At 41.5% G+C, this 16949-nt stretch overlaps 1 protein-coding gene and 1 long non-coding RNA gene across 3 annotated transcripts in view; one reads left to right on the forward strand and one right to left on the reverse strand.

Moving 5' to 3' along the window:
* The first annotated feature begins 8250 nt into the window (after window positions 1-8250).
* Window positions 8251-15225, forward strand: LOC113446454 (uncharacterized). The gene is made up of 3 exons (XR_003375495.2): window positions 8251-9428; window positions 10570-10636; window positions 15081-15225. It is a non-coding gene; the product is annotated as an uncharacterized LOC113446454 (long non-coding RNA).
* The window catches only part of FAM171A1 (family with sequence similarity 171 member A1), a 102354-nt gene continuing 99211 nt past the window's right edge, over window positions 13807-16949 (reverse strand). For both annotated transcript variants that reach the window (XM_026716122.2, XM_026716121.2), the window contains one exon: window positions 13807-16578. In XM_026716122.2, the coding sequence (XP_026571907.1) occupies window positions 14868-16578 (1711 nt within the window). In that variant the 3' untranslated portion in view covers window positions 13807-14867. The remainder of the gene's footprint in view (window positions 16579-16949) is intronic.

Genomic DNA, 16949 nt, shown 5'->3' on the forward strand with positions numbered 1-16949 from the left:
CATGAAAAGGGAGGTTGTTTTGATTTGTTCTGACCTTGAAGCAGCAGACTATTCTGATTCTGAAAGCAGTAAGAATGATTCATTTTGCTAAACAAATGTTTCATACTGAACCCTTTTGCGTGCCTCTACCTGAAGGTCTCAACCAAACTCCTCCAAATCTCTTTCAGATTTCTTGTTAGGGTTGTTATAATCAGTCCCTGCACACATGGAACCATACATCCGCAACTTTTCTTCAGTTGACATGCAACATACACCAACAAACATCAAAATAACTACTCCAGACATTGTTGAAAATGTACTTTCTAGACATGACATAGTACAGGGATCACAACACTGATATTTTATACTATTATTAAGATAATGGAATTTGATAGCAAATAAGACATGGGATAATTATATTTTATCCATTTTGTTTTAAATAAGGTATGTTATTTATGTTGTGGTTTTATAGTTTTAATTTAAGTGACATATGTTGATATTCATATAGGCCAGTGATGGCTAACCTTTTTTTCATCGCATGCCAAAAGTATATGCGTGCATGTGTACGCATGCCTGCACCCATAATGCAATGCGCACATGACCCTCCTGTTCCCTGTGCATGCATGTGTGATAGTCTGCTTGAGTGCCTCATGCCTCTGCACATGCGCGCATGTTTCCCCCTCTGTACCCCACCCCCTGCACATGCATGTGCATCTCCCACGCGTGCATTTCCCCCCACGCATGCGCAGCAGATACCCGACAATCAGCAGGCTGGTGGTGGGTGCACACATATGCACAGTGGATCAGTTACGGGTGGTGGCTTGCGTGCCGACAGAAATGGCCCTGCGTGCCACTTCTGGCATGGGTGCCATAGGTTTGCCATCACAAATATTGGCTATATAGAGATGCAACTCAATTGGTTAAAAGCACTTAATAGGGGAAAGTTTAGGGATGTTCTGGCTTCTTCTTCCTTGCTGTTATTATTTTTCTTATATGTTTCTTACATCATTTTTATGACTACTGACCTTCCAAGTCATTCCTGCCAAGTTATTTACTAAGAAAGGATTAATCAACCATTTGGCCACCTCACTGTTGCTAAACTTCCAGCAAACTAATGGTTAATTTGTTATTTTGACAGTTTATCAGTACAGTGATCTATTTCCTTAGCTGGATCTCCTCCATGTATGAATGTTGCTCAAGAAATGTGGACAAATGCCTTCACAGATGATCCTGTGGGTTCACACCCAAGAACCCCTCTTAATCATCCAGTCCATATTGGCTAATGTGGCTTTTCACCTGAATTTTACAGTTTGAAAAGCAAAAAAGTAATCAATTTAATATTTATTTTAATATTGAACATTTTACATTTGTTTATCCTTTCTGGATTTCTGTTTTCATTCCCTTCTCCCCATTTTTAATGGCCTGTTGAGGTGATTAGTTTAAGTAACTCAGGGAAAAACAACCAACAGCAATTATATTCTAAACCAGTGGTTCCCAAAGTGGGCAGTACCGTCCCCTGGGGCCTTAGGGGGGTGCTGAGAGGCAAGGGGGCTGGCAGGGGGGCGCTAAGAGGTGGCAGGGAGTGCTGGAGGTGAGCGGCAGTGCACAATTCAGGGGTGAGGAAAAAATCTCGCTGCCACTGCATTCGAGGCAAGGCCCGCAGGATCATCCCATCGACTTGCATGCTCTGGTGCAAGGAGCTCCGCCCCGAACACAGCATTGGGAAAGGAGAGCAAAGCCAGAGTGGCTTTGCTGTCCTTTTCAAACATCCCACTGCCGTGCTCGGGGCAGTGGGGCGTCACCCCGAATGCAGCGTTAGGACTAGGAGAGTAAAGCCAGAGTGGCTTTGCTCTCCTTTTCAAACATCCCGCCACGGCGGCGTTCCACCCCATTGAGCCCCTTGCACCAGAGGCACCTGCCCAAGCAAGTCCGAATGGAGCAGTGCACAGAGTCAATGGGGTGAGCCTGAGAGAGGGAAAGAGAGAGGAAAGAGAGAGAAGGGAGAAAGAGAAAAGGGAGAGATAGAAAAAGGGACAAAGAAAGAGGGGGGATGGAAGGAAGGGACAGAAAGAAAAAGAAATAAAGGAGGGAGGGAGGGAAGGAGGGAGGGAGGGAGAAGAAAAATAATGAGATACCTATTCTAGTCCAATCACCTGCTCCAGCAGAGTTAGAAGGGCGAGTGTATGTGTGTGTTCTCCTTGTAATTTACCAATACATTTTGGTTTTGCCTTCTTCAGAATTGGCACTGTAATACATTGGGGAAAAGTAATTTTTTAGGGTGGAAATCTGGTCCAATGGATCCTGTTTAAAGCCTCAACAAAACGTGAGAGCTTCCTGGTAGCCTTGACCATGTTTCATCCACAAAACCTTTAATTAATAGAAGCCAAATATTTTTCAATGTGCTGGCAAAGATGCTGGCAAAGATGTTTCAATGTGGAAAAGGGCCTCTAAACTAGGCCTCATTTCAATCTGATGCATCAGGTCTCTCTCTCTCTCCCTCCCTCCCTCCCTCTCTCCCCCTCCCCCCTCCATCCCTCCATGCCCCCCTTTCTTTGTCCCTTTTTCTTTCTTTCCCTTTTCTCTTTCTTTTCTTCCTTCTCTCTTTCTCTCTTTTCTCCCTCTCTCTTTCCCTCTCCCAAGCTCACCCCATTGATTTGGTGCACCGCTCCACTCAGACTTGCTTCGGCAGGTCCCTCCAGTGCAGCGGGCTCAATGGGGTGGACCTGCGGGGCCGGCACCTAGAACGTGGCAATGCCAGCACATTTGAAAAGTAGAGCAAAGCCAGAGGTCGGTAATTTTTGCTGCAAAGAATCACAAAAGCTTCTGGGTTGTGCAAAAGAAGGGTCACACATGTCAATGCAATTCAGCAACATAAAATAAAGAAATACAAATAAAACAAATCAACAAGAATCAGCAAAGCATCTCTGATTAGATTTTATTCATTACTAGAATCTAATCAGAGATGCTTTGCTGATTCTAGTCCAATGACCTGCTCCAGCAGGGTTGGAAGGGAGTATGTGTATATATGTGTGCATGGCTGTCAAAACTCCAAAAACAGATCAAGTAGTTCTGGGGAGGCCAGTCATAAATTAGAACACTTGCTAAACAACCGGCCATTAAGTGAGGACCACTTGTATTTGGTTTGCCAGTCGCCAAACCAGTCACATGACCAGCAAGCCACGCCACCAGTCATGTGACCAACAAGCCACACACACCCAATGACATTACCAGCAAACCACACCCTCAAATTAGGCCATGCCCACAGAAATTTGAATCCCGCCCCTGGGTGGGGTGCATTGAGGATGAGTTTATAGCACCAAGGGGGCGGTGGACTGAAAAAGTTTGGGAACCACTGTTCTAAACCAGTGGTTCCTAACCTTTTTTTCGCCCTGTACCCCTAAAGAAATTTCACTCGAACCTCGCACCCCCTGAAAATAAAAATGCCAACATATAGCCAATATCCTATTATTTACCTGGACTTTTCTCGCACCCCCTGGAAAATCGTCTCACAGCCCCAGGGGGTGCGAGCTCCCCAGGTTGGGAACCCCTGTTCTAAACTAACATCGATCATAAAGCAGATAAAGAGAGAGATGGAAGGAATGGCTAGAAACAATGTCAGGAATCAACTTCATCATTAAGTCAATCTTTCTATACTAGCCATAAGAACAACTAAACAGATTTTTAACACACATGACTTTCTACCAAATGTCTAGGTTACATTAATATTCTCCCAGAAAAAATGTGCGAGTATGTTTTATGATTTTATAATCTGCTGACTGTCCTGGTAACCAAGTCAATGATTATCTATTACTTAAGGATAGATGTTATGAACTGTCTTAGTTCTGAATATGATATTTTTCTTTGAAATTTCACAGTTGTCTATTTTAATAAAAAAAAAAAAATCTTCCCCAAAGATTTAAGAGGACATGCACAAGTGAGGGGAATAGATCAAAGTGATACCACTTAAATACCATACAGCAGAGCAAAAGAGTCTGAATAACTTTCGTGTTCATTGAAAAAAAACAGCCTGGAATATGAATATATTTGTGGAAAATATAAACAATTCTTCTTTCGCTCAAAATGCTGCAAAGATCTAAGCCAGACTCCAATTGCACATTAGAATTATGCTATATGATTGCATTGATACCTTTTCTGATTCTTGTATTGAGTGCTTCATAATATTGTTTTCAAACAGTTTAGAACAGGGATGCACACTATAAGACATCAGCTCTCTGAGACTTCCAGAAGTTGTAATGTATATATGCCAGAAGGGAAAATTAATAACTATCTAAATACATTTAACTAGATATTTATATTAATGTAATAAAATTAAGTTTAAGTTTAACCAATAGTATGTCCATTTTTCTACTTTGCATATAATTTGCATAAGAATTGGCTACAAGAATCCAAAGACTAAATCTTATTTCAAAAGCAAAGCGAGTGTAACTTCTGCAAATTTCTTTTACAGTACCATGGTTAAGCATCAAATCACAAACTTGTTTCCTACTTCTTCAGATTACTTGTGTGTGTGTGTATTTGTTTTCTTAAGTTTTCGCGTGCATTTATATGTATGGTATTTAGCTTTGTTTGGGTATTTTCCCACATCATTATAGTTGTGCTTTTAAAGTTGTAGTGACATTTTGGCAGAATCTCATCTGCCATCATCAGGCTTGTGTATTGGGTTCGTCTGTGAGTCAGACTTTCACAGCCATTTCTGTTTTAAATTTGGAGCTAGTCTACTGCTGTGCCAGAATGTTTTTTTCTTCATCCTGATTGGTTGGGAGTCTTGGTCTGTGTTTATTGGTCTTGGAGTTTGCTGTGTTCTGCTTGATTGGTGTTTCTAATACTTTCTTCTGTTTTGTAGCGTTTGTGGGTTTTTTGTCTTGATTAGCTGGCAACATTGTGTTTCATAATTATAATTGGGGGCTTTTAGTGTGGCTTGGCTTCAAGTGAATGGCCGGCTATCATTTATTAGGAAGCTAGGTTTCATCTGGGTGGCTGGTTGGGGTGTGTTTGAGCTGGAGGTATCAGGGGGCATTTGTTTGTGCCCAGGTGTTTGCTTGGCTTGAGATGTGGAGCATTTTTTGTTTGTGAGTACAGGCTTCCAGATAATTGTCAGTCTGCTGGAGTCATTTCTTCTATTCATGCTTTCAGGGTTTTTTTTCAATCTCTATGGCTTCTCTGATAATTCTGTAGCTGGGGTTTTCTATAGTAGTTAGGGTTTTGGAGCCACTGAAGTCGATGCTATGACCTGTGGCTTTCATGTGTTGGACTAGTGAGGAAGTGTATTCCAGCTTTTTTACTTCATTTTGTGTTTATCTAGGCGGGTACTTATTCTATTGGTCTGTCCGATGTATGTGGCAGGGCATGATGCACAGGGGACTTCATATATGCCTTGGTTTTCCAGGTCAATTTTATAGCAGCCATTTTTCTGTCTGTTTTGAGGACAGTCTTGATGTAATGCCTGTGTAGTATCTTACTGATTTTGTCTGTAGTACCTCTTATGTGGGGCAGGACAGCTGTTTCAAACTCCAAGACCAATAAACACAGACCAAGACTCCCAACCAATCAGGATGAAGAAAAAACCATTCTAACAAAGCATGAGGCCAGCACCAAATCTGAAACAGAAATGGTTGCAAAAGCCTGACACACAGATGAACCCAATACACAAGCCTGATGAGGGCAGATGAGATCCTGCCGAAACGTTGCTACAACTTTAAAAGTACAACTACAATGACGTGGGAAAATACCCGAACAAAGCTGAATACCATACATACATATATACATATATATACACACATACACACACACAAACACGCATGCTTTTGATTTTAGAAGCATTTCTGAAAAAAAAAATTCCAAAAGTGATATCAGGGCATGGACAAGCCAGTGCTATGTGGATAAGAAAAATACTCACCACATTGCAAAGGACCGGTCTGACTTACAAAAACAAACTATAAATACTTGTTGCATAGTTTTGTAAATTAAAGGATGAGATATTTTTTATTAAGAGTTAATTTCTAAAATGTTTCATATCATTCACAGTGAGTACAGTTTGCTTACAAACACAAAGTTTATGCAGTGCTGTTCAGTTTATTTTTTGTTTACTACATTGGTATGTTGCCTATTCTCCAAGGCTCTAAACAGCTAACAGATGTGCCATTCTACAATTCCTAGTTTTCTTCGTCTTAAGTCTTACTAACATACCTGGAGTGTACAAGATTGGGGCAAATTAGCTCAGTGACAGGTCATGTGCTTCACACATAAAAAGTCTCTACGCCAGGATATCTAGTTAGAGCTAGAAGACATCCTGGAGAATTGTAGCCATTTTTGATAGCAACTTACCCCAAATGAGTGGTAATGTTTCAATGATATCTTTGTATATTGTTGAATTAATGACAATTTACTCAAGTATTTCCATTTTCTGAGTTTTCATGACAAACACTGAATTATATGTAATTCATGGACTGAACCAGCACAATAAATTATGATAGATAATTTATAATTCAGTCTGTTGTATAAACAAGAAGTATAATATTTATCTCATCAAAGTTTCCATGCTTGGTTTCTATGCTCATGCTATAAGTGAAATAGCTAACATGTAAAGCCAACTATATGTGGGGCTGACAACCATGATTTACTGATGAAACCACAGTAATTTCTACAGTATCCTACTTGAAGCAAAATAGTAGTGTAACGTGTGAATCCCAGTATAAAACAAGACAAATTTTAATAATTTTATCAATGTGATACTTGAAGGAATAATGTCCTAGTAATCTAAGAAGGGTGCAGTGGCCTAGTGGTTAAGATGCTGGGCTTGTCAACCAAAAGGTTGGCACTTTGAGACCCAAGTACTGTTTTATGGGGAGAGCTCCCATTTTTGCTACAGGTCCCTGCCAAGTTAGCAATTCAAAAGCATGCAAGTAGATAACTAGGTATCAGTTTGGTGAGAAAATAACAGCATTCTGTGCTGGCGATATGACCATGGAAGCGTGACATAAGCACTGTTCCCTAGAAGTGGACAGGGCCAGACAGAGGATACTTTTAATAACATCTAATTCAAATTGGGTAGATACAGCCTCACTGCCTTTCTGCTCCAATGTCTTAATCCAATTCCTCTGTTTTAAGACTTTGAATTAGCTTCAAGAGAATCTGAATCCAATCCTCATAACAGAACCACTTTGAGGAGGAATTTTTTTCAGAAGAAAGATCCTAGTTCCGACAGTCAAACTTGGTATTTTGCCCAAATGTTTTTCCTAGTAAGAAAGATCAACATATTGAGAAAACATGAGAAATGTACAAGTATCAATATAACCACATGTGGTCTCTCCATTAAAATCCACGAAACAGCCAAAACAAATGTGAAGCAGTGCACAATCTCTATGAGACTTTTCTACTTGAAAAAAATACTTATCAATGGCTTATTACATATATATTGAACCACAACTTGATCAACAGAATATATTCTGCCATAAACTATGCTACTAAATAGAATCTAGATTCTAGTTCATAAATGTGCAAAGCTGCATCCTGTTTGGTATGACCTCAGATTAATCTGAAGCCAGCTGGTTATCCCACTTTGGTTTGTGCACACATTTGTTTGCTTAACCATGGCTTGTTAATTAACTGTTTCATTTTACATAACATGCCTATAAATAATTTGCAAGTTGCAATAGTAGACTTACGCAAGATCCTAAATAGCAATCAAACAAACTAAATTTTAACCTACTCTTGCAGCTAGTACACATCACTCAAATATCCTGAATGTTTATGTATGTACCACATTTAACACAGGACTTGGGGGAAAAGCTGTCTGCAAATTTTGTCCTCTAAAATATTCCACTATAGGCTGGCTGGCTGTGGAAAATGAACCTTCCAGTCAAGCCTTGGCATTCAAAAGTTTACAGTTGGATTCCACAGTGAAATCATGCGCATAACACCCATTCCCAAAGATGTGATTACCATATTTATTTATGCTTTTATTCTGCTCTCTAAAAGGTACAGAAGGAGATGGCTGACAGCAGAAAGGCATAACAATGAAAATGACGCGGGCACTTCTTGCCCACCTTGCGGGAGGCTACGAATGATGGGAGGTGGTCACAAAGGGAAAGAGGGGGCCGAAGGGGAAGCCTGACTCGGCACAGAAACAGTAGCAGACAGCCATCGTAGGGGGAGGTAAAAAGCGAGCGTACCGACAAAACAAAATCTCGACGCCGGCGGCAGCGGAAGCATGCTGCGCCAGCCTGCTAGTGTCAACTATAGGCGCCGGCCAGAGTAGCTCTGCACAGCGCAGAAACATAACCTGCCAGCCCGGCGCCGCCTTCTTGACATGATAGCAATATTTCAGTATTTGTGGGCTGCCATATAGAAGAGTCAAATTATTCTCCAAAGCACCAGGGGGTAGGACAAGAAACAAGGGTTGCAAACTGATCAAAGAGAGAAGCAACCTGGAATTAAGGAGAAACTTCCTAACAGTAAGGAAAATTAACCAGTGGAATAGCTTGCCTCCAGAAATCGTGAGCGCTCCATCACTGGAAGGTGTTTTTTTTTTTTAAAGGAAAGACTGGACAGTCGCTTGTCTGAGATGGTATAGATTCTCCTGCTTGAGCAAGGGATGGACTAGAAGACCTCCAAGTCCCTGCTGCGATTCCCCCCCAATCGCAGGAAACCGGCTCAGGGGAGGAGGCTGGTTGTCCCCAAACTCGCTCGCTCCCCGGGCGGGCAGACCGCACGTAAACCCCTGGGCAAGCTTGGGCAAGTGCCAGGCTGGGTGGCTTGAAGTACGGAAGGGCAGCAGTGGCTTGCTATCCTTTGCATCACAGGGCAAGGTGATGAAAGGCTGCTCGCCTGAGAGCGTCCCTTAATAACCGCCTTCCCTCGAGTCGTCTCCCCAGAAATAGCTATTCGTTCAACGCGCTCCTGCTCCTCCGAGGAGCTGGATCTTGGACGGCGGGTAGCGATGGCTCTTCAATGAATGCCATCGCTTGCCGGCTCTTCCGACAGGCTCCCCGTGGGCGCTGCTCCGCCCCTGCAGGTATATCCGCCGAACAGCCCGTTGAGGTAGGTTAGAGGTGCGAGAGGGGGCGGCGATGCCAGGCCCCTCAAGCAACGACCCTTGAAGCGGGGCTGCTGAATGAGGCGCCCTGAGCGGCTGGATCCGTGCACGCCAAACTCAAGCCCGGCAACCGCGTTAGGGTTGCGCAGCTTGTCTTGCCAAGTGAAAGCGGCCGAAACGGACTTCGGAACCGTGTAACGTGGCGGAGCTTCGTTTTTCCCTGCCCTGGCCGCGTATTAGCAGTGCACTTTTTCGTGGGACGCAGCGGAGGAAATCCCAAATAGCAGATGGCAACCCACAGAAGCAACCTCTTCGAAAAGAGATGAGGGGATGACTCCCTTGTCAAGGCGGTGGGGGAGTCGTTTTGCCCTGAAATGTTGTCCAGCATCTTTGTGTAAGTTATTCAAATTAATAGGCAAAGGAATAAATGAGAACATGATCAATATGTTTTAAAGAACAATTGTCAGCATAGCAAAATTGATCTTATTTCCAACAAATAATGGGTAATAAAAAAGAAATGTTTGCATCGGCATTTTGTTTGAAATTTAATTTGAAAGCACTTTACCACCTTTTCCCCTTTTTGATGAGCACACTTTTATGCTTGGATGATGGCTCCTATTTATTTATGTACCACTATTTATGTTACCTTTCTCAATACTGTTCATTGTGATATGATTTATATCATATACTCATAACCACCTGGGAAGTGGGTGGGCCGGAAAAGTAATAGCAATCAGCCAAGAACTAGTAGAGGCAGTGGGGTGTAGTGGCTAATGAGTTGGTTTGGCACAAGAGTGATTTGGCTTCTGGTCTAGTCTTAGCCATAGACCAGGGGTCGCCGACCTTTTTGACCGCAGGGACCACCAAACTCATAATTTTAAATCCCGTGGACCAGAGACCCTGGGAAAATCCCCCCAAAAAATCTGCAGGAAAAGAGAGAGACTTTTGGCTTCATGCAAGAAAGGCAGCAGAAGTCTTTCTTTCTCTCCCCCAAACTCCTCCAGAAATGAGACTGTGTGAGATTTATTGTGCTGGCACAGACTCTTGGAGCAGGATGCCTTGGGGGAGAGAAAGATAGACTTTTGCTGCTTTCCTTGAATGCAGACAAAAGCAGAAGAGAGAAGCAGAAAGAAGCAGCCCAGTGGCCAGGCAAGGCACACGGGGCAAGTTCCCCCCTTCCCCTTTCCCCTCCCCTCACTACCTCGTGTTGTTCGCAATGCAAGTGATGCAAGCCTTATGTTCCGATGGGCACAACCTTGTGTTCCCACTGGATTAATTACTTTAGGGGTACTTTGGGAGTGACATTTCTCTGCGGACAACCAGTAGTCCCCAGACCACTGGTTGGTGGCCACTGCTATAGGAGGTCTGTGCTCCAGGGATTTGAGTTCTATCACTGTGTGATGGAGTGAGCTCCCATCATTTGCCTCCTGCCAATTCTAGCAGTTCAAAAGCATGTAAATGCAAATAGATGAAGGAACCACTGTAGTAGGAAGGTAACAAGTTTTCTGTGTTTTGCCATATGCTTTGTTCTGCAGCAGGATTTAATGCTGGCCACATGACCATGGAAATATCTTTGGACAGAACTGGCTTAAAGAAATGGAGGTAAGCATCCCCCTAAAGTTGGCTATGACTAATAGAGTAAAACCCACAGGGGCTTTTTTATCTTTACCATTGATACAAAGAGTAAAAACAATAATCTCAGGCCCATTGGCAAAACCAGCTCTTCAGGGCCTTGCGAAAGTGTCACACTGAGGACCAGTCTAATCTCTGCAGGGATGTTTCCAAAAGGAAGGCGCCACCATAGAAAAAACCCTTCTCCTGGGTCCCACTAGATATATCTCCTTAGGAGACATTCCGTCTCCCTGCTATAGTGAGTCAGGTAAATGTAACTCAGAAGAGTTGGTCTCTTCTGAATTAATCTACTCCCAAGCCATGTGGGGCTTTAAAGGTGACAATCAGACACAAATGAATGGGGGAAAAATATTGGGGGACACATTTACAATAACTCATGGGTCACAGAATCACTATGATTTGCTGGAGGTATTGCTGTTTGTATACATAGAGAAAACGGAGAAGCTGATAGATTTCCTGCTTATCCTCAGAAAAGGCTGTGCTACTTTTTTTTCTGTCTCTTCAGAAGTGTTATGAAAGTTGCCCCAGAGAGGTCTAGGTTGCTAGAAGCACTGCAGGTGATTTTTAATCAATTATGTGAGAAGAAAACACACTACAAAGCAAATATGGAGTTCCAAATTATTTTTGGGTTGCGTGCCCATAACCTTAAGTTAAGCATGGAATTTTTCCAAGGGGAGGATGTGGTGGTTATGTGTTTCCTGTCTAGTTATTGTTTTTTAAAAAACATCCTTTTTATTTTTACAGATGATTTCCTTCTTACATTCATTTTACTATAACACATTAGGTTGATTTTGGAGATACACATTTGCCTAAGTAATATGCAATTTTGTCCAACACTGCAAAAACAAACTTTATGCATTCCAAAGCCACAAACTGCTTAGTATAAGGCATTGTGGCATAATACCTTACTGTAACCATAATAAACATCATTATGACTAGAATGGTATACACAATCCAGTTTCCTTAACTTTTCAAACCAGAGAGATGTGGATGCTATATTATGTTGTACTCTCATATATAAATTTGACATAACTGCCAACCTTTCCCTTGGATGGTTTCACCCCCCCACCCCCCATAGGTAGCCCTGGACTTATAATCACAATTTGGACTAGAATTTCTATTGCCAGACAAGGTTGTTGTCTTGATATTACACTTTATATTATGATCCTTTTGCCATGGTTGCTAAGTGAAACACATGGTTATTAAGCAAATTCAGCTTCCCCAATTAATTTTGTTTTAGAAGCCAGCTGGGAAGGTTGCAAATGATAATCATATAACCTTGAGATGCTGCAAATGTCAGAAATAGATGCTGATTTCCAAGTGCCCAAATTTTGACCACATGACAGTAAGGATGCTGTGATGGTTGTGTGTTAGGACTGGTTGTAAGTCGATTTTTTTCAGGGCTATTGTAATCTCAAACAGACGCTAAATGAATGATTGTAAATCAAGGACTACCTTTAGTATATATACTTCCTTTGCAAGGTTTTTACTTCTATTGTCCTTATGCCTCGTGAGTTCCAATCAGGGCAAAGAATTAATTATGATGACAACCCAGCAAACTGTTGCAGTCAGCTGACAGCAGTTCCCTGATTATTATTGCAAACATCTTATAGGGGTAGCTGGATATAATTTGAAGTTTTTCAGTTTAAGAAAAAGCAACAGCACAGAGAAAGTTGAAGGCACTTGTGTTAGATGGAAGAAAGGTTGTTTCTTCTCCAACTCTTTTGGTTTTAAATCCTGCAGAACCCATCTACCCCCATTCATAAGTTCACCCCCATATACCATTGTTTCTTATATGGACAATATACTGAATCTACTCACAACCTCCTAACCCGTAACTCATGCCTAGTGAAATTTCATTTAGGTGGCTATTTTCTACTCTGGCAGATACTTTTAGTCACAAAATATAGATCGTCCTCAAGATATGACCCTGCCCATTAGGGTTTCATGTTACGATGGCCGTTAAACAAAACAGCCTCATTTATTGACTCCAAGGCTCTTTCTAATACAGCTATTAAATTGAGCATAGATTGCTTCAGAGATAGGAGGCCTTTGGAGGCCTATCACAGGCCCAGGTCTACCAGGCCTACCACCCAAAGTATCTCTTAGTTCCCATGTTCTGCTTCCCATCCCTTGATTCACCAGAGATCTTTTCCCACTCTACCAGGTCCCCACAGGACAGGTCCGTTCCCATTCCATCCTTCTTCTCATGTTCTGAAGAGCTTCAAGGCCTTCTAAGGCACTGGAAAGATTGCTTCAGAGGCTGTGCAGATCACATTTGCCAAGCGGAATGCATGATTTTGTCCCTCAGCTACACAGTGTGATTCTGGAACTGGTTGCCATTTTACCCCACTGCACAAAATGGAGGCCAGATCTGGGTTGTTGCTACGCAGCCCAGAGATATACTGCTCCTTTTTGCTGCTTTAACCAAGTCTGCAGAGTGCTGCAGAAGCTTGCTGTATCTTTCAGAAGCTTCTGTAGTGCTGTGCAGACCTCGTTAAAGCACAAAAATGAATCAATTTGTCCCACGGCCACAATTTTCACAAGCAGGACAAAATGGTGGCTATTTCTGAGCCACCACCCCATGGCCAAGGATGCATGGCCTGCCTTTCTTCCCCAATATGAGATCCAGAGATCTATAAAAGGCATAGGTGATGGGCATGTGGCAAAGGGCAGGGCAGGGGAATGGGGGCGCTGCAGCATCCCTGTGAGGGTTGTGAAGGTGAACAATTGCAGGGAAACTGCAGGAAGGATAGGGCGGGCTACAGCAACTCTACAGTTAGTCAAAAGGGCAAAAACTGCAGAAAGCACTGCAGTTGCTATAACTTTGAAATAGAGTCATATGTAACTTTTGGGCCTGGTTTGTCATAACTTTGAACTGCCTTTAAATATCAAGTCATACCTCAAAACATTACCTGTGGTGATAATTGGAAGAGAAAACTTTAAAATGTTAATTCTGGGGAAAATTGCAGGAAAAAGTAGGCATAAGCAAGTGTCCTGCCTTGCCTTGATTCTATAAATTTATTTAATAATTCATAATATTCATGGAACATCAGCAAATTAAACATAACTTACTGTATAATTACTATGTTATCTCTCAAATAATTCTGTGACTTCAAAGAGGAATTTTTAAAGAGTCCTGAGTTTTCAAAAACTTTATTTTTGAATTATAATTTTTGGATAACCAAGCAGTTTTATAAAGAGAAAGCACAGAAATCGATCTGGCACTTTTGGATAGTTTATAACAACTCTGCTTGACATTTTTAGAACACATTCAATCCACTTGCTTGGTCCAAAATCCATGTTACTTGAAATTATATACATCATATATACAATCAGTGAAACTATTTTGGCTACTTTGGGGTTTTCAAAAATGTCCTATAGTCTACCCTTGCTAAACAGAATCCACAGTACACACCAAAATTAGCGAATACACTGTTTTGAAATAAAGAGTCATTCAGCAGAGACATTTGATAGCATGCAAATTAAAGTACAGATACGGTTTCAGAATTTTTTTCTGTTAAAAAATCTGATTATTCAAGTCGCTAGCAAAAGAAGAGACTGTTCATTGTTCCTGTAAAAAAGGCACTTAGAATGGGGACTGGAGGAATCAAAGCTGACTTTAAAAAATCAGTTTGGTTTCACAAAAGGCTCTTCAGATACCAAGAAAAGCTTGTCAAGTTTCATGTCAAAAACTCGGTGGCTAGGCAGACTAAAGATAGACAATATTTTGGAACTACTTTGTAAATAAGCATGTTAAAGCAAAAACAAGATTATTAAAAAGCAGCAGTGCATAGCCTTCCTTTGAAATAATGCATATCTGTAGATGTCAAGTGTTGAACTCTACTTAAAGATACCCTTTCAGTAGCATCATTATGATACATTTGAATTAAGAAATAATAATAATAAAGTTTCACATAGATCCATTTTCAGGAAAATCTGAGGTTATAATCTGCCAAACCACATGTAAATATCCAAATATCCTTGATGGCCAGTATCAAATAAATGGAATTCAAAGTCATAGTTTCATACAGACTTTGCAAATAATTAGGTGAGTTTGCACAAAAATTATCTTGAGTGAATCTTTTCAGTTGTAACCCACCATAAAGATTACTTCCTCTTTTTTTCTGTCAGTATAAACAAACAAAAATATTTGGCAATTATATATTCTCCTGGGGGAAAAGATCAGATCTATCAGAGGTTACTTCAAGTTGAACGCCATGAGTGGTCTTTCCTCTCGCTTTTGCCAAGGACTCTTTTTGTCTTCCCCTTGATCATCATCGTCGTCATCATCATCATCATCATCATTATCATCATCGTCGTCAGCTTCACTGTGTTCAGTCATTTTATGTTCTGGACTTGTTAAAGGCTCTGGTGAACTTTCTACTGTTCTTTTTATTGTTTCTTCCTGCAGGCTGGGCAATTGGCCACCTGTTCTTCTGCTTCCTCCCTCCAACACACATCTTGGAATATTATCTTCAGGACTACAAACTGCAGTTCCACATTCACTGCCACTTTGGTCCACTTCATCCAAATAAACAAGCTGTGTATAAGTGCTACTTTCTGGAATTTTCTGCTCTTTTTGTGGATGAATCTGCGCTTGCTGGTGGGTTTGTTGTAAATGATCTGCCCTTCCCTTTCGGGCAGATTTTGGCTCATTCATGTCAACCCCAGAATCCAGGCTGACATCATTGCTTCCATTCCTTCCAGCTCTTTGAAGATCAATGTAGGAATGTCTCACATGAGCATTTGAACGCCCATCCAAAGAAACAAACCATGCCCGAGGATGAGGTAAAGGCTTTCCTCCACCTAGCTCCATTAGAGCTTTCTCAGTAAGAAGCTGCACTTCACTATTCATTTGTGCCAGGGAAGCATCATTAAGGGATGCTGGAATGGATACTGATTCAGACATTGGAACGCTCTGTGGTTTCCAGTCACCTGCACCAACTTCTTGTAAATGTTGCTGGGATACTGCTTGAGCAGCTAGCTGTTGTGGCTGTATCTGTTGCTGAGAATGAGGGTAAAGCTGTGAATGAGGGCTGGATAGTTCAACCTGGAGCCTTTCTATATCTACCGGTTGATCAGTAGAGAGAGGCTGGCTAATATAAGGATGTTCTCCTGGAAGTTTCATATAATGACCAGGAATAACTAATGTGGGCAATACTTTTCTGTAAACACTATCATTAACCTGATCAAGAGAATTACAGCAGACCAGATGACCTGGTCGAGGAAAAGAAGTGGGTCTTTCAAGATGGTCAACGGAGCGAGACATCATACATTCAGAGGACCTGCAATCTAGAAGTTCCGTTTCAGGGGTTGAAGGGATAGGGTATACTTGTTCCTGAAGATTATATTTACTCCCTGTAGTAATATGATTCATGGATGTTTGCTCCTGCTTCTCAAATAAAGGCCGGCTTAACAACATTGCATTGTAACTGTGTCTATGGTCCCCCTTATCAGGGGAACCATATCCTTCTGTCATTTCCAGAGACTTTCTTGGATTTATAGAAAAAGAATCCAATGATTGAAGATAGTCTTTTTTCAAACTATCATTAGAAGCCATATTTTCTAGAGACATGCGGCTATGGTCATTTTCCTTATGGGAAAGTGATTCCTCTCTGGAGCTAAATTCCTGTGAAGTGCTATAAGTATGTTGCAGCATAGGGGTATGCATATCTACTTCTCCCGAACATCCTTTGTCCAAGTGAACAGCCACTATCAGTTCCTTGTGGCCAGAGGATTCTGGGTGCCTGTTGCCAGTAATGGAGAGCCCACCGGGAAATTCTGATTCACGTCGGGAAAATACTAAATTGAGATGGGACATGGAAGTTGATTGATCCTTCTTAGCACCACTGAGTGTTGAGGATAAGTGTAGTTTCTTATGATGTTGACGGGGCTTCAAACACTTTCTCCTAATGTTAAAAAAAGGAATAGAAAAAAAAATCATTTTAAAGGGACTTGTAGCAAAAGAATGGTCTAGTGAATTAGGTATTCAAACACCTATGCTCTCTTCCAATTGTCATAAACCTGGCTGCCCAAGATGGGTGGATAGAAGTTATGGGAATTGTGGTCCACTGTAAGTGGAAAGTGCTGAGGTAAAGAAAGTTATTGCAAGAGGCTTAAGCAAATTAATATCTCCTGATTTTATCTTGCAGTCCAAACTGAATGTTCTGCAGCTTGATCCTCAATGGAAATTCTTTTTTTTTTTTACACCCGTTCTGTTTATTTGCTTTTCCAATACTGTTTTTCAAGCATACCAACATCTCCTTATTTTTGGGAGGTG

Source organism: Pseudonaja textilis, chromosome Z (assembly GCF_049901715.1).
Source record: "Pseudonaja textilis isolate UNSWEBS1 chromosome Z, rPseTex1.2, whole genome shotgun sequence".
Lineage (NCBI taxonomy): Eukaryota > Metazoa > Chordata > Lepidosauria > Squamata > Elapidae > Pseudonaja > Pseudonaja textilis.